Source organism: Rissa tridactyla, chromosome 16, assembly GCF_028500815.1.
Source record: "Rissa tridactyla isolate bRisTri1 chromosome 16, bRisTri1.patW.cur.20221130, whole genome shotgun sequence".
Lineage (NCBI taxonomy): Eukaryota > Metazoa > Chordata > Aves > Charadriiformes > Laridae > Rissa > Rissa tridactyla.
In genome coordinates this window covers 1801122-1825941 of record NC_071481.1, presented here as the reverse complement: position 1 = coordinate 1825941, position 24820 = coordinate 1801122, and the positions used below count along the sequence as shown (strand labels likewise).

The window sequence follows — 24820 nt, the reverse complement described above, 5'->3', positions numbered from 1 at the left end:
AGATATAATTGAGGCTTTAAGTTTTTGAATATGGTAATAACATGTTAATTGCCAATTTTTTTTATGACAGAATAGGTAACGCCATTGCTGAATCCCAGGGGCAAAGTTATCTCACAGTCTATTTGAAAGTTACCTTATAAGCCTGTCGGACTCCTCCATTATCTGCAATATTTTCTCCTAATGTGCTTATTCCACTGACCTGTGAAAGAATAATCATTCATTTACTCTGCAGTCGGTAACATTAGCAAGCCTAAGAACCGCAGGCTGAAGCACAGTCATCCATCACAGCCCCACAGCCATGTCTGGAAGAGAAGGAGGCAGTGACTTGGTGCTGGGGCAAAGAAAGGGGAGTGAAAATAAAAAATTAATAGGAGAAAAGCCGTAGGTTAGAATAGAGAGAATATGTACGGATATAACCTGAACAGAATATGCGCTGCTGGGCAGAATATATGCTAGCAGGACTGGCAAAGTACAGAAGCAAACACCAACTTTCACCCCCCCTTGCAAAAAACATCTCACAGGGTCTGGCACACAGGGGCCCAGTTCACCATTAACACAATGACACACAGAGTGCTGGTTTTCCAGGCTGCACTAGAATCCCCCATTTACAAGAAACAACCCCCGTATCTTATCTCCAGAACAATTAGCCTGTAGCATGTGGGGTTTTATGCTTATCGTCTGTAGAGATTCTCCATTTACATTCATTATCTTTCCGTATTAAAAACCAGCGGTGTGGAAACGGCTGGTTTTACTTACATTTTGTCCTCCAGCAAGCTCCCATGTGTAGTTCCCATACTGATAAACCATGCAGCGAGACTGCTCCTTGAAATGCATAGCTGAGAAATTGCTCCACCAGTCAAACATATTGCCATCTTTATCAAAATTCCTACCTGTACAAAAATCCAAGAAAAAAAGGAAAGTTTTGAGCAAGGGTACGTTAAAGCAACTGTTCTTCCAGTGTTGCAACTGCTTGTTTTTAACGTTAGAGCTGCACTTCCTCCTCTTTCCTCCTCTGATTTAGATGGTCTGTGCTACAGAGATTTATCAGAAAAAGTTTTTGGCACAGTTGATTCTGCTTTGGCACACGGGAACGGACAAGATCGACTGCGATCGTTTTGTCTCTATTCTTGATTATTCCGTGATTTCCTGCTCAGCCAGCAGCCCCGACTTCACTAAGGCACTAAGGCCTAGTTTTATTTCAAACTGGATTATGCAGACTTTGTGTAACAGAACTTACCACCACTTTTGAGGTGTCTACGGTGCTTACTCTGTGTGTCCGGGTGACAGAACTGAGCTTCATACAGAATTAATTACTTTGCCACAGCAGCAGAAAGCTGGAATTGCCGTTCCGGTGTGTGTGTTCTCAGCTCTCTGGCTACAGCACGCTTTTTAGTCACTATAGATCTAGATTTCTGAGGCTTCATTGTGTGCCTGTGTGTAATCTGCACAAACTTAATTAACACAAAAAACCCACACTGAAGAAAACCTATGTATAAGAAATTACTGGCTTATTGTATCAGAAGTGAGGTTTGGCCCAAAACTAAATTACATAGCATTCTAGAAAGATAATAAAGTCCATTTACTTCAAACATTCGTGTTTGAAAAAAAAAAAGCCTCCCGTGATTTCATGACACTACTGACAGCTCTTCTGTCCCGAGACTTTAGTGCACGGATTTCATTTTACTTCAGCAGCAGCGTATCTGCCCGCATTGTGTTTCCGCTCTGCTGATGCTGTAAAAGTGACAGCTTTCCCTGAGAATTGTCATTGACTCAATTTATTTTTAACATCTGCTTGATTCTTGCGTGACCTGCTTAGGTAATGAAATATTCGCTGCCAAATGTTAACAGAGTGTGAATAGTGCGCTCCCAGATAGCGACATCTGGCGTGTGCAGGGACACTTCAGTCACCGCGCGGTGGAACTGTAATTTCTTAGAGTGCAATGAGTGCAGCTGAAAGAACATATTTTCTCCGTTATCGTCTCACCATTGTCGTCAAACCCATGAGTAATTTCATGGCCAATAACCATCCCGATCCCTCCAAAGTTCAGGGCTTGTGGCTGGTGTTTGCTGAAGAAGGGGGGCTGCAGAATCCCGGCAGGAAAAACTGCAAAGAGCGGAAGAGAGAGGGAGAGCCGGTGAGGTACCTCTGGTTTTGCAGACTTTGCAGACAGATCGTTCGCTTGGTTTAAGGATCAGGAAGGAATTTAAAATATCCAATGATGAGAAGCAACATCATGCCTCCTCATGTGAAATTGTTTCTCTCTTGAGAAATGGAAAATGACAAGTTAATAAAGGTTTAATTTAGCACATCTGCAACTACAGTATCTCCCTGTTTGAGAACCGAGCATCATTTGCATTTCAACTTCAGCCTAATTTGGTCTCTGCTGTTTGCTGCAGGAAGGCGAGAACAAAACGTTTAGTAACTGTCTTTTGGAGACAGGTACAGTTTGTGTTTTAGAGCCATTTTATAGGGGAATTAATGGATGGTTTATTGCTTTATTTTTGTTAAAGAAAGGTTAGCAATCATACGCCGATTACCACCAGTGCTCGGCATGTACCACGTGCACAGCAGTAATTCCTACAGACACCAAGTGCCCTTGGATGCTGGTCTGGGGCAGGGGGCGGGCAGAGGAGGGCTGTCCTCCTCCCTCTGCTGGCAAAAGCGCTAGGTAGAATCCATGGGGTTTAGTCTTTGTCCCACGTACGTAAGATGAAACGCATACATGCTTCTAGAGGAACTCAGACTGCAAGCAATTCATTCTAATAAGATACTTTCTAAGAAGTAAGATATTGAGATGATATAGCACATATTTCATTTAGAGAAAAAAACTTTTTTGACTACACAGAAGGTTTTATCCTTACATTTTTGGGGAGAAGTATGTAAGACACACTGCAGTAAGACAGGAGGAGGAAACCGAAAGTACCGTGGAAAACTATTTTCCTCAAACTAGAGACAGGAAGAAAGAGGATTTAACTGACACCCACACTGTTGGGGGTAGCTGTGCTTGGACTTTTGGCTCACGTATTCATCTCCAAGTTGCTTAAAGCAGTTACTGCCATGTTACTCATAAGGGCAAAGTGGCAGAGGAACCAGTGTTCTTTAAGACCCGAGTTCCCTGCCTGGGAAGCTGGCTCACAGCTGATTATGATCAGCATAAAACCACGGTGGATAAATAGGGAGCCTGAGCTCAGCTCCAAGGCTGGCTCCGAGGGGAGAGGCAGCAGTGGGCTGAAGGGGCTCCTGCTCGGGCTGGGGATGGTCGCAGCTTCTTTGAACCTACAGTATGGAGGTAAGCAGGAGCGATGCAAATGGAACCTGGTTCTTGCTGCTAAGGCTAGAAGACTAAATTATGAGTACTTTGTATGTTTTGCTATTTTTGTTTAGGTAAGTCTGCAATTATCTAAGTTTTCTCTTGTGATGGTTGGTTGGGTTGTTTTCTGACCTTTGCCCTGTGAGCAGGGCACAGCTGCTGTCTGGCCTAAAAAAGGCACGCTTTTTCCCTCTTGTGGTATTTGGAGTACTCGCATAGTAGATCTTGGTAGTCTGGGAATTTTAATAAGCACCACTTAATAGAAATTATTTGGTTCCTCTGCTGTTTGGGGTGCTTGGAATTCAGCAAAGCCTCTACAACATCTGCAGCCTTAACCTGAGCTTCTGGGCACCTGCACGAGCTCTGGGAGTACAGGGAGCCAGGAGGGTTCACTGCCTCCTAAGGCTGAAGATCTTCCCTGCTAAGAACAGGAAAGGTCAGCCTGGCAACCCTACAAAAAGGCGCAGCTCTGACGTCCTGTAGGAAGAGGGGGGTTTCTTTGGTCTGGTTTGCCTCTTACCAAGGCAGTTCCAGTACCACCTGTAGAGACAGCAAACTGGAGAGCTGCCCGTGTGTTTATCGGGAATGTGGAAACACAAGGACAAACAGCCCAGAACACGCCGTGAGCGTTCTCTGGGCTCTGAGCTGGCACTGCTGTAGTAGCAGTTACTGTCTCAGGCTTTCAAACACAAGGCTCTTCCCATCACAAACTGCGCCTGCCAAGGGCGGGGAAGCTGAATAGTGACAAAGTGACTGCTTGAAAAGAACAGCCTGTCTACCTTGCCCAGGACTTCCATCGGGGCACAAGCAGGTTTGCCTCTGGAGAGCAGACGCACACCCTTGTACAAAAAAATGAATCACTAGTTCCATGCAGCTGTTTAAAATTGTTGTAAACCTACCTATCTGGTTCCGATTGGGGGAATAGAATGCGTTCACCACTGCAGCTCCAATTATCCATCTAAAAATAAATGTTGCACACAAAGTTAGTCACGGCGTTTTATTTTTTTAGACATTCTTTTTATTGAATTTTTATGGTTTAAAAAATGCAGGCTGCATATAAGGACAGGACTGAAGTAGGGAAGAAGGGTGCCATTGGACACAGCTGGGAAGAAATACTAATACCAGGAAATAACTGGTGTCTCATTTATGGACACGTTTCATTCTGAACAATGACAAGTTACAGTAAGAAATGCTGTTGCTCTTGACTGTGGAACAGCCCCATTGGGGTGGGATGTGGTAACTGTTTACCAGCTCATCTTAACACTATCTAATCTTGAGAAGAGGTTAATAGTTTGCATTCAAAAGGAAATTAGCATTTAGAGGATATTTTGAGCAGCAGAAGGCAGTTACTCAAATTGGAAGTTTCTTGTCTCTTGAAAAATTAAAACTGAATAATCACTCAGATATATAAATGTCTGCGTCTGGAGTGAAATACTTCGTAGATAATGAGTGTTAACTTTGAGAAGTGATTTTTAAGTAGGCCGCTTCTGGAAACTTTCACCAATAGCTTGGTTAACTTTTTATTCTCTGTATGTCTCTTCCTCCTCTCCTTCTCTTCTACCTCTGACAACCACTCCTAGCCAGCCTGCTCTTGCGAACCATGCAGTACCAGTCTGAAGCCATTAACTCACGAGAAGTATTCACCAGCATCAGCCTGAGATATTCTTCTTCCCACATCTCTTGTCCTTACAGTATCTTGTGATGCCCTAGCTGCAGTATCTGTTATATTTTGACACAACTGCTTGTGGGCTGCTCTAGAACGGAAGCAAATTTCCTGCTTGAGAAATACAGCACACATCTATATCTTTCAGTTTTTGAAAAGCTGCTTATTCTGGACTAACAGAATAGAGAGAACTGCTCATCACAGCCTGGGGACAGGAATAAGTGGTAGAAATGGGTTGTGCTGATATTGCCAGGAAACTGAACTAGTATCAGCAACATACACTTTTTTTTATATACTATATATATGTTTTATATACTCTCCTTTACAGCTAACCGGACTATTTAAAGTTCAGATTGTCTAGCTCGTAGCTCTGGAAATCAGGTCATATTCCAAGGCATTTGTTGCTGAATGTGCAAGCCAGGGCTTCTGGGACATGTCCGTGACACGGACTTGGCAGGAACGCAACTGCACATGAAGGACTGGAGGGGTTGTCCTGGTGATGTGGTGAACTAATGCTTCTTAGTGGTTAGTGCTGCCAACCGCTCACCTTGGAGCGGTTAGCTAACAATTTATGAACATGCTCCTCTTATTTGTGTGTAGTTTTTTTTTTAAGACTAGCACTAGCTGAGGATTTGCCTACGAGCAGAGAATGTGAGGTATCAGCTCAGGCAATGCAGGCTCAGACCTGAGACTTGCGCAGGATGCATTCAAGGAGTCAAAGAAGGGATCAGGACGCAGCCAAACCTGTGCCTATGACAGGAAGCTCCTGAAAAGTACATTTATACTTTACTAGGTGCGGTGCGAAGTAATTGGCTGGGAATGGACATAAATTAGATCTTGTGCTCAACTTTCCCAAGATTGGGCATATTTCCAACAGAAATCTGGCCAGAATATCTTAAGCTTTTTTTTCCCCCTGAATATAAATTTTCAGAAGTTCCATGATAGTGTATATCTCATCTCCTCCTTGCTGAGTTGTCAAAGATCTGTCACTGCTTTTGTGTTAAGTAGCTCCAATGTAATATCTGAATGTGAAGCAGCTTGATGAAGAGAGATTCCAAGAGACTGGATCAATTCCTACCGCAAGAGGCAATGAACTACTTGTTTAATTCCAGGAAATATCTTATAAGATCTCAGACATAAGCATTCTTGGCTATCCATAGCACAGGACTTAAACCCGATAACCATTATGTCAGAATTTAGGTTGTGTCTGTAGCGTGCACTCTGGAAACTTACATATCTTGGTCAACTCTCTCTCGAAGTTTTTTCAAGCTCTTTTGGGCTCCAGCTCTCAGGTTTTCCAGAATATTTTCAAAGTAATTGTTTTCACTGAAGTTTACCTAAAGAAACAGATATCCAAGCATATTAGTAAGCTGTGCATGAAGAGGAATTCTTCATACCCTTGACTGTATCGTCTAAAAATATTTTGATTGCAAGGTATCACTTAATAGTTAGCTCTTTGCACTCATTTATTAAAGTGTTCAACACAATCAATTTTGTATGCTGTTGAGTCACTTGGAAATGTGAGTTTCACAGGTATAAGTATTCCAAGTGGCAAGAAAATAAGTGTAGGCTTTTACATTGAGGTATGCACTGCATACTTACGTTGGCATATTCCTGATCTAGTTTTTCATTCTGATCTTCCAAAATATAATCTGGATAGCCAATTTGTTCTTTAATTGCCATTGCCTAGAAGAAAAGAGTTTAATGTTTCCTCTTAATTGTGGTTTTTGTTGGTGTGGGGTTTTTTTAAGTTTCAGTACATATAATAGTTCAAATTCTTTATTGCTATTGTCCACCTGCTTGTGAGAAACTGGATGTAAATATTTAAAGACCGTGTTCAAATGCACCCTATCGCCTAGTGAGACTTTTCTTTTTAATATGGAAATACAGTCTTCCTCTCATCTCCTGGTGTGCAGCCATTACGGTAGACTTGCAGACCCTACAGCACCATCCAACAGGGCTCGGGCTTGACCCTCGTTTAGTAGCTTTTTTTTCCCCTTGCTATTGGAACAGTGCTGAAGGTCCTAAAGTTAATGAAAAGTTTGAAAGGTTTTCTTTGGGGGATTGCATTGTATTCTGTTGTCATTCTAGTTAGTGCATTTGGTGCCATCTTCTCATTTGTAACATGGTTCACAAGAATCATTAAAGGAAATAAAAATGTATGGGAGCCAACAAAAATTACGAAGAAAAGGACAATGTAATAGGAAAATGGGTAACAGGGTAGTGAACATCAAAGCTTTCTCCCTCTCATTTGTAGAAGAACTGGGAATAGTGATGCTACAAAACTGCGAAGATTTCATATTCATGATGGAACACTGAAATTCCTCATCTCTGACCTTCTCACGAGCTTTCTGTTTAGATGCCTCATCCATCCACTGTAACTCATCTAAAGTCTCGATGAACACTTCACGAATCTTATCTATTAAATCTCGGACCTAAAAGAGAGGTAATAAGAAATTTATCATTTATATGCTATTTTTCCCAGGCACGGCTAAGGAGGGGTGAAAAGCTTCCTACTGAAAGATGATATCCCCAAATTGTATGCTCTAAAACATGGCAGTTGGCATTTAAAAGAGCATCATAACTGAGTTCTTATGCCTTCTGACTTTCGGCTGATGGATATCTTTACCAGACAAAATAGGTTAGGAGATCAGACAGAGGGGAATGGGCACTGTAGACACATTGTGGATGTACGGTAGAATGAAGGGTAAACTACATACCATCCTCTTGCTCTCACCAGCAAATGTCTCCCTGACATACATTGCTCCCACTGCGTTCTCCATGTTGTTGTTGACGTAACTCACACACTCCCTCCAGCGTGCTTCTTCCAGCGTTGTCCCATAAAGTGCCTGCAATGCAAAATGCCGCAGGATTCATTCTGCCTACGCATCTCTCTTCTAAATCGTTGCCTAAAGGGGAGGTTAACCTAAGACAGAGGTTTCCATTGTTGTGACTGCTGTTCTTAGATTTGTTTGGGGATTGTATTGACATTGATTTGGTGATTGCGGGACACATTTCCAGTACTATGCTCTACAGTCTCTTTAGGAACAGAGGAAGTACCTTCCTGTAGCTGGCCCGGGCATCCTTGAAACGCCGACTCAAGCTGCTGACTCGATCAATTACCAATCGCCAAATGAGGTAGTTCTGGATGGTGCTGTGGGGGAAAGCAAAGCTGAGTTTAATTCCCTGTAAAAAAGCAACACTAGTGCAGACAGTCAGAGGGGATCTTACTTTTGAATGGAGGTCAGAAAGCAAATGACTGCTGCCAGTCATCAGTTTCACAGCATACAGGTGACTGTTCTTATTTAACGGGCTGGCTAACTGTAGGGGCATCCAGCCTGAGGATCTACTACCATGTCTGTTCAGGGATTAATTTCTTATTTTTTTTCTTCTAGAGTGTAACAAGAGCTAAACCTGTGACTTTTTTTTTTTCTTCCCATTTAACCTTTTCTGAGCGTGTGAGACGCCTTAGTACCACAGTACTCTGGGACCATAGGACCTTAGAAGACATTACCCATATCTTACAGAGAGGTGGTGTCCCCTTTCTCAGAGAAGCTCCAGCAGAATTACCAAGCAGGCCCAATAATTTTACATTTCCGCAATACGTTTGTGACTTTTGTCTCGGATATTGTCCAGTTTCTTTACCTTGCAGAGTACTTTGAGATAATTGCTTTCAGCTCTTGCAGATAGGGCATGCCATATACAACAACTTCTTCTTCTGGGTCAACCTGAACACTTACTGAAGACATAACACCTTGGATGAAGAAGGTCCAGTTAAATTCCTAGGCAGACAGAAAGACACACAACAATGCTGGGTGTTTAAGTGCCTTAGTAGCTGCCTGGACTTTCTACTCTCTATGGGATTGAACGTAGTTGTGGTGTTCAGTAGGAAAAAGCATTTTAAGAGACTCTGAAGACAAGATTAAGAATGGGAATCATTTTATAGCTCTCTTTGCACCACTGATAAATTCACAAAGCTGTTTCCAACTGGCATGGTGATAAAAGGAAGCCAGAAGTATTAGACTGGTCATTAAACACTTACGTTCAATGCAAACTTTTCCTGTAGCTCTCTTAAGGTCATCTTGTTGTACAACAAGGTTACATCGTGCCTTTCTTCTGCTGGGGTAGTTGCCTGAAGACATTCACAAGGTTATTACTAGGATCAACTGACATAAGTGTCAATGGCTGAAATTGCGTGCATGCATGTGCACATATGTACACTCAAACAATATGCAAATAAACAGTGTATTTTGAAAAAGAACGCTAATTTGATGGTGTCCAGTGCTGCTTTCTAAATTTCAGTACGGAACTCAGCTCTCCCGCACCCCGATTCAGTAATATGTTGAGCCAAGCGGCTCCATCTGTCGTCTTCAGAATGGAAGATTAAGATCTTGAAGATTTTTAGGGTGCTGTAGACTCCTAATGATGTAAGGGAGCTAGCCCTGGGGTTATCACAGTGTACGTTTAGCAGAAGATAGATTACCCTGCGTTAGGAGACTTCCAAAAATAAATATGGTTAGGACTAGAGCAGACACAGTAGCAGTGTGTACAGTAGACATAACTATACACACAGAAGCTCTGGTTTCTGGTCTGCTCATGGCACAAGTCATCTTCCCCCTGCTTTCTTCTAGGCCATGAGTTTTCTGCTGTATTGAAAACTGCTGCACAAAATGGCAAGAGACTCTTCCCTTGCCTACCACCCTACACCCTGAGAAGGTCTTGATTTCTGTACTCACATTTGCAATCTCTGTTTCAAGCTCCATAACCTTTGCCATTTCCTCTTGGACAAAGGAATCATCTTTAGACATATTCTTGTCTTCCCGGATCATTTTGGCAATGGTGATCATGAACTGCAGGTAAGCTTCTCTCACCTGCAGACAAGAAACAGAACGCGTGTAGCGTTGTGAAGAAAAGGTTTGCTGTTTATCACTTCTCATCCAGCAAACTGTTTTTCTTATTCCAGCTTTACAGTGTGCTGTGAAAAAGTCTGGCCCAGGGGGTCACAGCCTCTGCCCTTGTCTCCAGTGCAACCCTCCCTGCTCCATTTTTCTCATCTGTTTTTCTACTATAACATATACTACTGCAATTCCTAGGACCTCAGGTCATCCTGGAACACCTTACGCTGCAGTTGCCAGTCTCAAAATACATAGTGAAAGCAACACTTTCTGCTTCCCTATGCAATCCAACTCTGGCGTCCTGGGTTAGAATTACTACTTGAGCGAAGAGAAAGCTTTGTGCTTTGAGTTACACTGTGGGAACAGTGATCCCTACTAGTCAAAATACCAGGGGAAACATGGAAGGCTTAAGTTCTCTGAAAGTAATACCATACATCTTCTAAACTCTGCTCTCACTGTCTGAAATAAAAGCTCTGTCTTGAATGGTTCCTGGTGATACCTTTGCTTTATTTCTAATAGGAGGGTACGGCTGTGATTTATGCCTCAGAATGGTCCTTGGAAAGATATCTGGCTGCTGAGGGAGTACTGATCTCTGACATGGGAAAGCTTAATACTACCTATTTTTGCATACTTTTGTTCCTCCACAGACCTTGGAAACCAGATAAATACAGTAACTGTTGTGAAATTGAGTCTGGGCACTTACATGATGATGATTTGTGTTTTTAGGCTGAACGCTGAGGCCTTAATCAGGCCAGACTCCCACTGGCCTCAGTAGGAGTTTTGCCAAAAGATGCTGGACTAAGCACAGGGGGAGTTTGGGTCATCAGAGTTGGGTTCATTGTCTATGGGAAGTGAGCTGTTAAATAGCAAATAAAAAGGGGTTGTGTCTCCTCCTTATTCATGAAGATTAAAAACACAGCCTTAGCCCTTCTTCTTTATAGCTTCAAACTAAAACTGTATTAAGCAGTACTGGTTTTCTTTTGCTAATTTAGGATGGTCTATGTACCGTACCTGATTCTACCTCCTACAAGTCAATCTAAGTCTGACTTTCATGCAACAATGCATATATGTCCCTCTTTTCTACTGTAACTGCCTCTACATATGTGAAACTTGCAGAACAGAATCCCAACTCCAGCCGCTATCCGCAGTTCCCAACACAACTACGCGGAGATTGTTTTGTATCATGAGACAAATTAACAGAAATTGGCACTTTATAAAGTTGTCCAGAAGGTGTGGAAAAAATCTTGTAAAGTCTTCACAGGACTACATACACAAAAATAGAGTCAAATACACTGAAGTAAGAAGAAAACTAGTCTCACTGATGTTTTCATCTGCCCTTACAACCACTAGACAAAAGAGTCTAAAATGCTGATTGCTGTCTCTCTGTATTCCCTTCCGTTCCTGTTAGGAAAATTAGTTTGATGTTAGGCTGCAAGTCCTCTTTGTTAGTATAACATAATTGAGGAAAATAAAATGTACTAAAGCGGTGTTTTCACCTTGGAAAATTATCTGCCTATGTTTGTGACAGCTTTTTATGTATTTACAGACACCCTCACATTTTTGCTCTGAGCACTGGCAGAGAAAAGCAACTAGAAAATAATCTCTCACAATTTTCACGTAACTTTTGGGAAAGGGGGGGAGTAAGTGACAGCAGATTCTTACCAGCTGAGTAGCTGTTCCATTAACACAGCTTTTGCTGCTCCATGGAAAACACTTTATTTTTTTTTAACTTTTTTCCCCTGAATGAACATGTGAAAAATCCTGAATATTTTGGTATTCAACAAAACACTTTGGGGTATTGTACGCTCATATATGACCCAGTATGAAAATTCTTCTCACATATGTAGAATTCATCTTTCCAGTACTTTGTAAAATAGTAGCCAGCACCAGTGACTTTAGAAGATGCAAGCAAATCCAAGATAATGTAAACCTATCCTTCAAAATTAGACTGTTTTAAGCTATAAAACATGATGATTTTATTTTCCCACAACCTTCTCATCTGTGTGAATTGTCCAGTTCTGGGGAGGCTTGATACTTATACAGTCGTTCACTCCTTTTGTGAACTTTACAAAATTCTGGCATAATTAGGAAAAAATGTAGCAATGAATGTCACAGTCTAATTGTGATCATTACATAGCATGAAGATTCATAAATTTGACTTTTCTAAGACACGAGGATAAGTAATGAAATTGTTCTAGTAGCACGTAGTAAATAAATTACCAGGAATACTTACTCTTTGATAGTTGCCCCCATTGAAGTAGTAATCCCTGGACGGCATTCCCAAACTTGGCTGGTCAATCTGAAGGAAACGATACACAGTTCTTTAGTTAGTGACGAACAGGAATTGGTGTTGTCCAAAGGTATCCTTGAAAGGCAACACAAAATGCTGCATGTGCCACCCTTTCAGTGTTGGGATGACAATAGTACACTCTTACCAAAATATTAAAGAACTTTAGCTTTCTAGGAACTGGGGTGAGACAGAAGGCACAACTTTTGCCTCTGCATTTCCAGATATGGACAGGACGGATACTCAGTGTGGGTTATTAAGCAAAATCTTTCAGTAACCATCGAGATCTAAGAATAAATTGAAGCAACTTAGAAAAGAAGCTGCTTGACTTGAGGGCTAGACTTCATGCATAAGCATACGTGAAGTAACTCTGAAATATTATTTACATGTTTTAAAAACATTGTTTCCTGCTATATATTAAACCTCACCATCATTTTGTAAGTCACAAGAATTTACAACCCTTAAATGCTGCAAATCAGCAAAGAGCTATTGATTTTTATTTCTTTAACTGAAACAAAAATTATGCTACTGTAAAATGTTTTCCAATATGACTTTGAGGCAGATCTGCCGGTTGGGGCATGGAACTGTTGCATACGTTTTACCAGTATTGTCCATACCCACTGACTCATGGAAAGCTAATCTCTTTGCAGTGTAAATAGCTACCAGTTATGACTCTGGCAAACTAATAATTCCCTGCAATTTTTTTCTTACATAAATGATGTGTCTGCTGGAATCCCGGTCATCGTTCCACACAAACATGTCAATGAGGACACGCTTGTTAAATCTGGAGTTCATTATGGAGAGTTTTTCTTCCATGCTCCAATTTGGCTCTGGAAGATAAAAGCGAAAATACACTTTATTTATCAATATGTATCAGGACTGGTTAAGTTGTATAGTTTGTAAGCTTATTGATGAAATTGTTTAGAACCAGACTGGACGTGATATGACAATATTTGTACCGAACATTTTTAGACTGGCGAGAAATGGCCAGACTGTTCTTAGTGTCCTCATCTGTCTCAGTGATATAATGCAATCAATGAATGATTTATACATATATATCTATATGCAATTGTCTATGCATAATATAAATCACCATGCCTAGTTAGGCAGTTATGCTCCAAACCCTAATTAATATGCAAGCATTAGAACACAGCTATACTGGTTATATTGCTTTTGTTTTCATTATTCACGTTGGCCCTTTAGGTTTCCTACCTGTCTTAAAATGCACACTGCTCACGAATGAGATCTTATATATGGGTATTAAATTGATACTATCTTATTTAATACAGATCACTGCATGCTAAATAGGGATGATGCCCTGACTTTTTTTATGAAGAAAAAGTTAAAACAGGGGCTCTAATACAATGACAGTAGTCTCCTTAGTGCAGTAAATAATTCTGCCTTAATGCTACTGAACTCTTTCAGGCACAGCGTTACCTTTGGTCTTATTCCAGTCTGCAGAAGCCACTGGCCAATCTCCAACCATCGTTAAGGCCTCTAGCAGAGGCAATGAATCTCGTTGCTCTATAAGACCTGGGAGAGGAAAAACAAGTGCTATATTATTTTCATAGAAAAAAAATGAAGAAAAATGGGTAATGGGCCTAACAGTTCAAATCTGAAACTGAATTTGTCATAGCAGAAAACAAGAGATACCAGGAAATCACTTGTCTCCTACATTAGTCTTCAGAAAAGTAACGAAAATAATTCTGTTGACTCCAGTACTGATTTTGGCTGAATGTGTGTGGAAGGGATGAAACAGGACGTGTTTTTGCATTCAGAAGGGACAGCTTTGCATTGATACCAGAGGCAGATAACCAACATCCATCCTTTCCACATCCCAGAATGCCTTAAACTAGGGCATCTTCATCCATCTGAAGATTAGCTTTCCAGGCAAGGCCACGCAGATTAGACAGATATTGACTGGACTTTTGCTCAAAAGTACATTGGTACTTTTGTGCATTTGGTGTAGAACAAGAGAATCAATGGAAGAAGAGACTTACTCTCATTCATGCATGACTTGTAAAGTATTTTAGCTTTCCGAAATGCTTCTCTGTCCCCTTGATCTGGAGTCTCCAGCACACCTGGGGAAGGAACCATGGCAGTGAGGTTTTTGCCCTCGGAGAGCTTTGATCTTTTCATAGAAATCATTGAGAATTCAGAGCTATGATAATACTTGTTACTGTAGGCTTCAATTACTGAGAAACTAGAGTGCTCTTTAAAGGAGCTATTAATGGAAAAAGTGTCAGGAAGAAGGACACGCATACAGCTTGTCCTGCTCCCTTTGAAGTTAGTACCAAATCACCTGTGGCTAATTTTTTAGTGGGAACAGGATGTTCCCACAAAATGGATGTAGTAAGAGATGTAGAGATTAAAGGACTAGAATAAAAAAAATCACAATCAACGCTTCTGGAAGTTTATTTCTCTGTGCAGTAAATAACATCTGAAACTGAACACAAGTGCATAACCAAGGATATAGTAGCCACATTCCTACCTTTTAGGATGATCTCTAGCTCATCTCTCAGGATGTCAAAAATGCTGTATCTGGAGCTAGTTTCTGGGATAACGTGCCGGTTCAGCCAGCCCCCACAGGCGTACCGGTAGAAATCCTTGCAAGGGTCAGCTGTTGGGTCCATATTCTGAATTATTCTAGCAGCTGGGTATCAAAAAATTGGAGAGTTGAATTCCACAGAATGCCCAGTAATCTCTGGGACTACCAAAGACTGGCAAGAAGGCACCTTGCTTATGCTGCTTGTAGTGGATAACACTCATTCTTGTGTTGTTGTGACTCAAAGGATCCTATTTTCTGCTTAAAAATGCAAGGAAACATTTGGCAGCAGACACTTGCAGTGTAATTGTACTGTTTTCCAGGGGAAGCCTCTGAATGGCAGAGTAATTCTCCCACTGCCCAGTGCCCTGCCTGGGGCCCCGGCTCAGGCACCTACCTGTGGGCTCAGTGTCTCCAGGGGACAACTGGGAACGTCTGTGCTGGAGCCTTACCTCTCTTGATGGCATATAATGGAGTGTACAAGTAGATGCCAAAAATAAGAAGGTAAATAGCCCCATGTGTAGAATGCATTCTCTTGGAGAGAGAATTTGGTCTAAGGGGATTCTTACTATAGATACAGACTGTGTTGGTCAATCCACACCTCGTTGCTCAGGCCGGAGCCAGAGAACTGTTGACCATGCTGGCAATTTTCCTGTACTAATTCCTTTTGAATGATACCCCTGGTGACAAATGAAGTATACAATGGAGAAGTAAGAATAGGGGTTTTTCCTCAGTGTTTACACATGGAACTGTATTTCAGGACTCCTGTACTTGCTGCCTTTTGGCAGTAATAGCCATGTGTATCTAGCCCAAGGGGAAACGTCATTCTTTTTCAACTTCTTCAGTCTTAAAGCTTGAACTATTGTTTATTCAGGTTTGGTAGAAATAATAACATGTGAAACATCACCTCTGCAATAATCATTCACAGTAACAATCATTACCTGCTGTAACACATCCAGGCGTGGTACATACGTTGCCTGAATTGGTGCCAAAGTGAGAGCCTGCAGGGAGAGGAGTAAGAGAGCAGATAGAATTAGTTGTTTTGGAAAGAAATTGCTACCAATGTCACTCGCCAGCAGCCCAGCCTCAGTGACAGCTCTCTTCAGTTTTAGAGAAGCAAGTGAATATTAGTGCCAGCGAAAGATACCAAATGACAACTGTGAAGATTTATGAAGAAAATTTATTGGAAGAGTCTTGACAGTGAGTTTTAACTCTTCTGGAAGGAGAATAAGACCAGTTTTTGTTTTAGTTTTTTTTTTATTGTACATGTCAGCTGCCTCTGCAGTCTTTCTGACACATACTGAAAGTATGAGATCCCTTTCTAGACAATCTGCTGAGATGCTCTGAGTACCTGAGCTCTTTCATGAACTTAAAAGTCACTGTCATTGAAAGCTTTAAACGGGGCAAAAAGCCCATAGCTGGATTACTGCTTTCACACTGTTTTGAGCCACAAAGATCAAATTTAAGAAAAGATTCCCTAAGTGTGTGCGTGTGTCTGTGGGGGAAGATGGGTAACAGACCTGTGCTTGGTCAAAATTTCAGATATGGCCTCTAGGGTTACTCCCTGCTGCGCAGCAGAGAGGTTGCTCCCTCATCAGTAATGGTTAGGGCTGATGAAGTAGTGTATAACGAAGGAGACTGGACCTATGCTCAAGTCTGAGTTCTGTCTTTGAGATGACCCTGGAAAAGTCCAGCGAAGTCATTATCAGGCATCGCAGGACTCCAAGCAGCAGATCTGAGTAAGTGTAGGACAAGCTGTGCGAGGAGCCGATGGATATTGGCTGTCTGGGTTGTGACATGAGCACACCTCTCCAGTAAAATAGGAGTTTTGTTCCATTAAGACCTTGGCTCAGTCCTGCTGCTCGCTTTCCTCAGTCACCTGAAAGCAACCAAACTTAGGAATTCTGGGGACCTCCATTACTTGCTGGTTTCAGCCCACAGAGAAGGAGGGGTGAGTGATGTGACAAGGAATTTGAGGGGGGGTACAGGCAATGAAACCTTAGCAGAAGCATTTTGCTGTGACTTCTAAAATAGAAGAATTTGATGTGTGCCTCTACATGAGGAAATGGGACTGTATGCTCGTCCCAGCAGAAGCTGGAAAGTTTTACTCTTGGCTATTAATTTTCTGTGCACTTCTAATGCATTGGTGGTAGGCAGAAACTGAAATGGGAACAGTCTCTAACCCTTATGGCTTAGTGGAACTCTGCTGGGAGTTTGACAGCGACTACAGAGGGTCTTGGTGGAACTCTGCTAGGAGTTTGACAGCGACTACAGAGAGTCTTGGTGGGAATTCACAGCCGTAAATTCTGCTGCGGACTTACACTGAAGCCTTTGTGCATGAACGCGTAATTTTTTATGCTGAGTGCTAAAGTGAAGGTGTTCGTGATGCTGGTCAAGTCACCCTCCTCTGTGCTCTTCAGTATGGAACTGGAATGGGAGGTATCTAAGCACCCCAGCCTGATGAGTGGCCTTGGCCCTGGGTACAAGAAAATTAATTTTGCTGTTTTATTTTCCTACTTGTGAAAATGGACTAACTTAGTATCTACTTATGTTGAATAGGCGCTACTTGGTTCCACATGGAAAACAAAAATGTGACACCCTTACTTTCCAACAGGATTAGACATGCTTTTAAACTTTTTTTTATGGATGCTTACACTATGATGTTTGCAGAAAAGAGTTAGTAAAAAAAATTCCTTGCAATGAAAACAAGTGTTTTATATGAGAGCAAACAAGATTACAGTAATTCAGATAGAAATAAAACAGTAGGGAAGAAAAGAAGGCTTTGAAGTTCATCAGTGGAAGCAACATAAAAAGCCCCCACTGTGATTGGGAACGTAACATTCAGGGTTCAGCCGCATGCTGTCGTGCTGCGTGGGAGTGGATCTGCATTAGAATAACTGCATGCCTTATTATGGCTTAATTCTAGCAATCTGAACACGGGATGCGCAAAATACGTGTAACAATGGGAAGCTTCACATAGAGGGGTTTAGCGCTTTTATTTGATGAAGCTAAGCCCAATTTCCAGAGTTTCCTAAACTCTCTAATAATTAAAAAAAACCACCAACAACCAAAACTTGAAAAAAACCCCTAAAATCCCAGGGTATTTCCAGGTTTCTTTGGGGAAAAGAAACTAGTAGTTCCGAGGCACATGGAAATCTTCCATAAAGTAGAAATAGCAATGGGCAAGGTGAGAAAGAGATAACTGTACTAGAAGTATGCTATATTTCTCTCACTATTTTTCAGGGACTAGGTGAGACTCAAATGAAACCTTCCTTTTTTTTTTTTTTTTGTAATCAAAGCTTCTCTTTTTAATATAACCTGACAATGTCTAACTTCAGCTTCCAGAACCCAACCGCTTTCAACAAGATTCTAACTTCACACAGTCAAAAGCCCTTGTGATTGTGAAAATGTAATTGAGCTGTATAAACAGGGAAGCCAAATCCATTCCGAGACCTTGGCTGCACACTCAGGGCTCTGAAACTCAGAGAATTACAAATGGCTGGTGAGGGGCGCTCAGTTTACTTCTAAAAGTGGCTCCTTTGTTTTTCTATCAATTATCTCTTTTATGCCTCAGTACCGTTCCTGACAAAGGACCAAGCCAACCTGCCTCTGTACGAGATATGACCAACACTGCCCTGTTTCACTCCACAATGTATTTGTTGGGTCTTTGCTCACTTGACTGAGGCTCTGTCTGCTGCACCTCCTGAACTTCAAATAACTAGACACAACGGTAAAATGCACCTTCTAAAGTCTCAGCTAGACAACTCTGTGCTTCATTTTCTGGAACTATTTTGCTAAAAACAACTGCCCAAGCTTTCAGTATAAATATAGGTATATATTCATATTTTCTTCCCAGATTAAATATTACTGACAGGTTGAGCTATAATGATATAGAGACCCGTGCTTTGGCATGCATGGACAAAGACTGCTGCAAGTACAGATGTGGGAGGGACAACTCGGGTTAATATTCTACAAAGCCTAAAAGTTGAAACAAACCAAATGTCTAGCAGGATTTAGATGGATGTGATGGGAAACTTCTGAATGTAAAATCATACGTGGGACATGGGCTCATGTTTGACAATAATGTAAGGCATGAAGATGATGATGTGTAGAAGAAAATTGGCACAGATTGTTCAGCTCTGGATCCCATGTTCCCCCTGCTGCATAGAAAGTAAAGACATCAGTGGAGGGGTTTGTGGGGAATCAGTTCTTGTCTCTTCTATCAACCCTTACCTCCCACTTGTCTTCCCCCACAGCCAAGTTCATCTAGGATCTAGCTTCTTACAACATTTTTTTTTTTCTCTTATAAAATTAATCACTCCACTTTACTACCTCTTTCTTCTGAGATACCCTTCCCAGGGTACAACTTTTAGAGCTATCAAAGAGGAAGGTTAAAAGAACAGAAAAGGGCCAGAAAGATTTCACCACTGGAACTACTTTGTGCAGTACTAAGTTCCTTTATGGCTCACCAAATTCAGGACCTCTGCAGTATCGCCCTTGCATTTACTTAATTGAGAAAGTCATGCTCTGTTGATAGTCTTGTAAGTAGAGAAGAACCACTGAACCCTCTGCAGACTGAAGGCTTTCCTCACTTGCAGTTTGATAGAGCACCATCAGAGAATTGATAAGGGAAGGTAAGCTTTAACGGAGCTAAATAAAATGACCATAGCTGTGGGACTACTCCAGATGGAAGAAAATGAGGGGAAATAAGTACTCCAGACACTACTTCAGAGGTCAACTGCTCCCCTGAAAAATGCCAGAGCTGGGACGTGATTCAGACCCCACTGGATTCACTGTAGAGAATTCTATTATCTTAAATTGACTTTAAAAGAAGGCACTGAAGCGTATTGCATTTACTGATCAGCAGCAGGATATAAAAATAAGTTCTGAGACCTGTAAAGCAGTGTAGTCTTCTCCAGCAGTTCATCTTTTGAATTACAATTATTTTAAAAGACAAGTTGCTTTTCACAGCCGTATTAAGTTCCTTTTTAGGCAACAAAAGCAAAGCAAATCATTCTGTACAGTTTCCGAAGCAAACAGTTTGTGTTTAGTGTTTTCTCACTGTGTGTTTGGAGGACAACAGATGGCTGGGGATGGCACACATGGAAACAATTAGCTCCACAGTTGTCATCAGGCAGTCAAGTGTGAGCTTTACCTTTCAGCACCTTATCTACTTCTCACACGGATTCATCTGCAGAAGCGCCGTCAGCACTGCAGACTGCCTTTGTTGCTGTTATAACAGTGAATTGTTTGCAACAAGTAATGTAATTGCCAAATTTAGCTCTTCTTCCTCTGAGAGGGCTGCCTATACCAGATGTCAGTGTCTTCAAATGGACTCCATAACACGAGCATTTGGTTTTTATTCCACCTTTCTTATGATTTCTTACCTATAGTCTATCTATAAGCATGGCTGAGACAGAATTTCCTGTGAGAATCAGTAAATGGAGTATTTGCCTACTTCTGCAGCTCTGTATGGGCCTGTACTTCACATCACGCGTTACATTCGCACAGCTCCGTCCGAGTAGAAGCGAGAAGAGTCTTGCCACCCAAATGTCATTTCATCATGACTTTTGTGTTACTGCCACTTATTTAAATTCTCCATCTCCTTTGAATAGATGCCTCATTAATGAACATTCACAAAGTCAAAGAATGAGTAGGCATCGGTCTAGGAGACAAGCCAGACCTCAGCCACAACCTTTTCTCAGTGTCCCAGTGACCAGTTTAGATGTCGCCTCTAGGCAGCAGGTTCTTGCGAATCTATTATTCAAGTGCACATTAATTGCATTTGCAGCACAGGAAATGCTGGACCACAACATCGCTTTTTGAAATCCACTCCCAGAACAAGGTGCTGCTTAGTCCAAGAGTTGTATTTCTCTTTGTTTACTTGTTTGTAGCCTGCCTAGCAGTCTGTGTAATAGATGTGACTAGTGACAACCTGCGGGGATGCAGACGCAAAAAAAAGTATCTGCAAATCTTGCTTGTGAGAAACCCTACAAACTCAGAAGCTAAAAAGTGGATAAAATATCAATTAAACTAATAACATGACTTTTGAGTTAGTCAGGACCAGCAGTTAGGTGAGAATGTAAGCTGTTTGTAACTGTAAGTTGGCTGGAGAAGTCACTGACTGTGACTTGGTGTGTCAGCTACAGTAAGTGTTGAAATGTTCTTCAGACCTTAACCTTTCCAACGAGTGATGAGATTTGGAGTTTAGTAAATATTTGTAGAACATAGCTGAGCGAGAGCTGTGAAAAGGCTGCAAAGATGTATGTGTGGGTGTGATGGAAAGATTGAGAGCATGGTGTATTCAGATTCAAAACCGAATGATTTCAGTTCTGTCTGCCTCCCTTTCTATGATCACCCAAATATTGCTCTGCTATTCTTACTATATTTTCCCCTAGGTTATTTAGACAAGGTTTTATGGGTACGAAAACTTTTTTGGATGTCAAAAATGACCAAACTGCTTCTAGAGCTATACAACTGCATTGCTGTGAGAGCTTCAGTGTTTTTGTTGTCTGGCTATAAAAATCAGTCAGTATGAACATACATTACATGCATCATTGCTATAGCCAGAGCCCTGCTTCAGGCACCACAATGCTCTTCTGCAAGCTGTATAGAACAAAAATATACTCCCTGAACCACAAAACATATATATGCCTTCCTATATAAAAAAAACCCAGAGAACATAAGGCAAGACAGGTAATCCTTTTAATTTTCCATTAGCTAAACAGGATTATTTTGTAGAAGCCTGTCTGGGTAGAGTCAGTCTGATAAAGGACATACAAAGATGAAGTGCTGAATCTGAATCTGCTCTTAGTAAACAATCCAGCATCCCATACACATCCCAAAATTAACATCTGAGTGAAATTAAAGAATCCCAAGGATAACATTCTTGGTTCTATCACAAGAATGCTGCTGCTCAGTTACATTTTTTTTTTTCTCCTGTTGCTGTGTAGGATTTATATTTATGTTGCACAGCTTTGAGCAATACGCCCTTTTCACTTGCTAAGTCTGATACAGACTTCAGCCTTTTGCCTGGGTATGAGCCTAGATGTAACACTGAAACAGAACCAAGTGGAGTGTTTGCATGAGATTTTCAAGCCAAAAAACGTTCCTGCTCTGCAGGAACATTCACTGGTTGCACTGAAGAGCTCTTGCTTTCTCAGTGTTAGACCCAAAGAGTGCACAGATGCACTCATCTCAAAGATGGTGTAAAGTTCCTGCTGATCAATTCCTACCTGTGAATTCCTTAAAGGTTGTGGCTACTCTAAGACACGACCAGGTTGTGGTGTCTCCTGTTGCAGTAGTTCAACCATGTACACTTAAATGTAAACTAGGAGAGGGCGAAGCTGGCTCTAGGTTGGTGCTGAAAACACCCCTCCAAGGCAGGAGCAAACAGCGGGGAGCAGCTGCACACGGTGCAGGACGAGCAGCTCATCAGCTCTGCCATTGCTTTGCACTCATGTTTTGCTCAGGAATGTCTGAATCTGCGAAACATTCCCTGTGAAAGTTTAATTGCTGATACGAGCCTGCAAAATATTTAGATTTTGGAACTGCTTTCTCACAGATAAGCCTTTCATCCAAAAAAAATGTAACAGCACTTGCTTTACATGCACACTCTTCCTGTGGATTTGGATGCAACACCAACACTTGGGCAAATATTATTAATACCTGAATTCTGATGTGCCAAGAAGCAAGATGTAGAGCGGACTTCTGAAATCCGTTATGCATGCAAGCAACAAAATTCTGCAAAGCTCAATGTTTTGATACAGAAACACCTACTCTAGGACCTAGCTCTAGGGATTTTTTTCCTCCTGTCTCCTGAGCTGATAGAATAAATATAAGCAACTTTCTGATTAGTATTATGAATACCAAATACGCAGAAACTTCATCTAACGCTGGAACAAATGCTGGTGCCATTCAATTGCTGGTAGCAAAAGGAGTAAACAATAAAAAGGGTTTTCTCATGAATTTTTGCTCAGAATTGTGCAGTGTTGTACTTACAAGTGAGAGCAGTTCACTGCAGGCAGGGGATGCAGAGACAATGTAAGGAGGAAACAATGCCTTGCTTTTTAAATAGCCAGTTTTGCTATTCATACTTCTCAGGTTTATTCCCTGGTGTTTCAACAAAGCCCTGAATCCAAGAGGCATTCATGGAAATGACAAACGTGAGGCAGGTGCTGCTACCAATCATGGTGATTGCTTCACAGGATTTTTAAGTAGGATGTTGCATTTGGTGTGCTAGTGGAAAAACTTAGTTTTGAGAGTAAGCGTGTTCTGCAGTTAACATTTAGGCAAAGCACCTCAAAGTGATACGCCTCACTGTCAGGTTCCTGGCATGACATCTGCATTAAAGTCACCGAGCCAAATCTCACCTAGAAATCAAATTGCTCCCTTTCCTCAGCAGCACATTGGCTTTTTTTTTTTTTTTTTAAAAAAGCTTTCACATCATAATAAGCAATCTCCCCTTTAGATCTGCTAAGCAGCTGTTGCTTTATAACTCCCAGTAATAATGAATTTTGACTCAGGTTTCTGTAAAATAAGGAAATGTCAAGCCTTACACAGACACACCTTCCCCTCTAAAATAGTGCAACACTTTTTTTTTTTTTTACCTTTTTCAAAACGATCCTGAAATCAATAAAATGCATAGAATTAATTGAAAACATAGAATCTTACATTACATAATTTAAAAATTAAATAAAATCCAACTTAATCCTCTCTATGCATGAGCTTGGAACGAGGCAGGTGTAGCCAAGTCCCTCGCAGAGGTGACCTCATGGTCTCCCCGTATTTTTGTTTTCATTTAGCTCTGCAAAAAGACTTGTATGTTATTTGCAGAGGGAAGAGAAGAATTATTCACAGGTTCCTTACCTCGGCTGCTGGCATACAGGATCACCAGGGCGACCACTGCACAAGTCATGAGAAGCAGCAAGACAGCCAGACCGATTGCCACAAAGCTCCAGGATTTCTTCCCAGATTTTGTTGATTTTTCCACAATATCCATTTGACTTTCTGATTTCCCCATTATTGTAACTCTAAATTGAGGAGGGGAGGGTAAGAAAGAATTAACAGCACAGCTAAATCAATATAGGGATAAATGCATGACAAATCAGGGAGAAAAAGGAAGGAGAATAAAAGCAAAGAGAAAGAAAACTTCCAAATTATTACATGTATTTGTCCATTTGATTGTCCACAGACTTGCCAACCTCATTCTCCATCTCCTGTGCCCACCAGACTGCCTGCACTGGGGGTGTGCTGCTGGGGGCTGTTCTGAACTACACTACCCCAGGCTCTCGGCGGTGCCGTGTCGTAACTTCAGGAGCCCGCTTTGGGAAGTATGGAAAAGTCTCATGACCAGGTTGGGCAACTCCTTTCTCCCAAACAGGGAAGGAGGGGAAAAACTGCCTCCTTCCACTCCCCACTTTGAAAGCGTCTTGCTATTTTGAAGAATTTTCCTCTGTGGCTGCGAGTAGGTGTGCAGAGCTCTGTTAACACCAGTAGAATCCAAAAAGAGATCCTCCTTCCAGGTGCGAGTGCTTTTGAGCTGTGTCTGCTCCCTCCTCAGCAGAGATGAAGGGTTTGGGAAGTAGAAGGCTCCTAGAACACGTGCCAGCTCCTAGGTCTGCAGGAGTTTGTGACCTCTGGCTTCTCTGTCTTCTCCGAGCCATGCTCAAACTTGGGAGCTCAGCTGTGTGCGGTTCCCAGCTCCAGGCGAATGCTCCTGAGCAGCAGGAGGAGGAGGAGGAGGGGTTGCAGCACGGCAGCAGACAGGGCTGGGCGCTCGCAGCCTGGAAGCCGCACAGGCTCTGCGCTGCCGCAGCTCCTCCGAAGTTTCCTCCAGCTTTCCTGAAATCCGCCGCCAGGTTGTTTGGCTGCTGCACTCGCAGAAGGAGCGTGAAGTCAGAGGTGTAAACCCTTTGAAAGCCGCCACCTCTGAGAGTGCTGGCAGCTTTTGGGTGCAATATATAGGAACAGCTTCTTGTTTGAAAACACAGTTTTATAGCTTGTTGCAGGGTAGGCACAGAGTTCTTTTATGCTACTGCTTGGAAATCTATCTGGTAACAACTGAGAAAGGCAGTAAAAGCAAGGGCAGGATAGGCATGTGATTTCCCTTGTCTTTTA

General features: G+C 41.8%; 1 protein-coding gene across 1 annotated transcript in view; it reads right to left on the bottom strand.

The window, feature by feature from the left end:
- Positions 1-24377, bottom strand: part of MMEL1 (membrane metalloendopeptidase like 1) — a 29065-nt gene extending 4688 nt beyond the window's left edge. Inside the window, exons 1-20 of the mRNA XM_054222435.1 lie at positions 23867-24377; positions 23570-23733; positions 15643-15702; positions 14648-14809; positions 14157-14237; positions 13594-13689; positions 12868-12986; positions 12103-12168; positions 9711-9845; positions 9017-9106; positions 8620-8756; positions 8035-8128; positions 7695-7823; positions 7311-7409; positions 6577-6660; positions 6208-6311; positions 4211-4269; positions 1985-2104; positions 757-890; positions 134-199 (exon numbers count right to left, since the gene is read on the bottom strand). Coding sequence (XP_054078410.1) covers positions 134-199; positions 757-890; positions 1985-2104; positions 4211-4269; positions 6208-6311; positions 6577-6660; positions 7311-7409; positions 7695-7823; positions 8035-8128; positions 8620-8756; positions 9017-9106; positions 9711-9845; positions 12103-12168; positions 12868-12986; positions 13594-13689; positions 14157-14237; positions 14648-14809; positions 15643-15702; positions 23570-23733; positions 23867-23916 — 2049 coding nt within the window. The 5' untranslated portion in view covers positions 23917-24377. The remainder of the gene's footprint in view (positions 1-133; positions 200-756; positions 891-1984; positions 2105-4210; positions 4270-6207; positions 6312-6576; positions 6661-7310; positions 7410-7694; positions 7824-8034; positions 8129-8619; positions 8757-9016; positions 9107-9710; positions 9846-12102; positions 12169-12867; positions 12987-13593; positions 13690-14156; positions 14238-14647; positions 14810-15642; positions 15703-23569; positions 23734-23866) is intronic.
- Between the last annotated feature and the right edge of the window lie 443 nt (positions 24378-24820).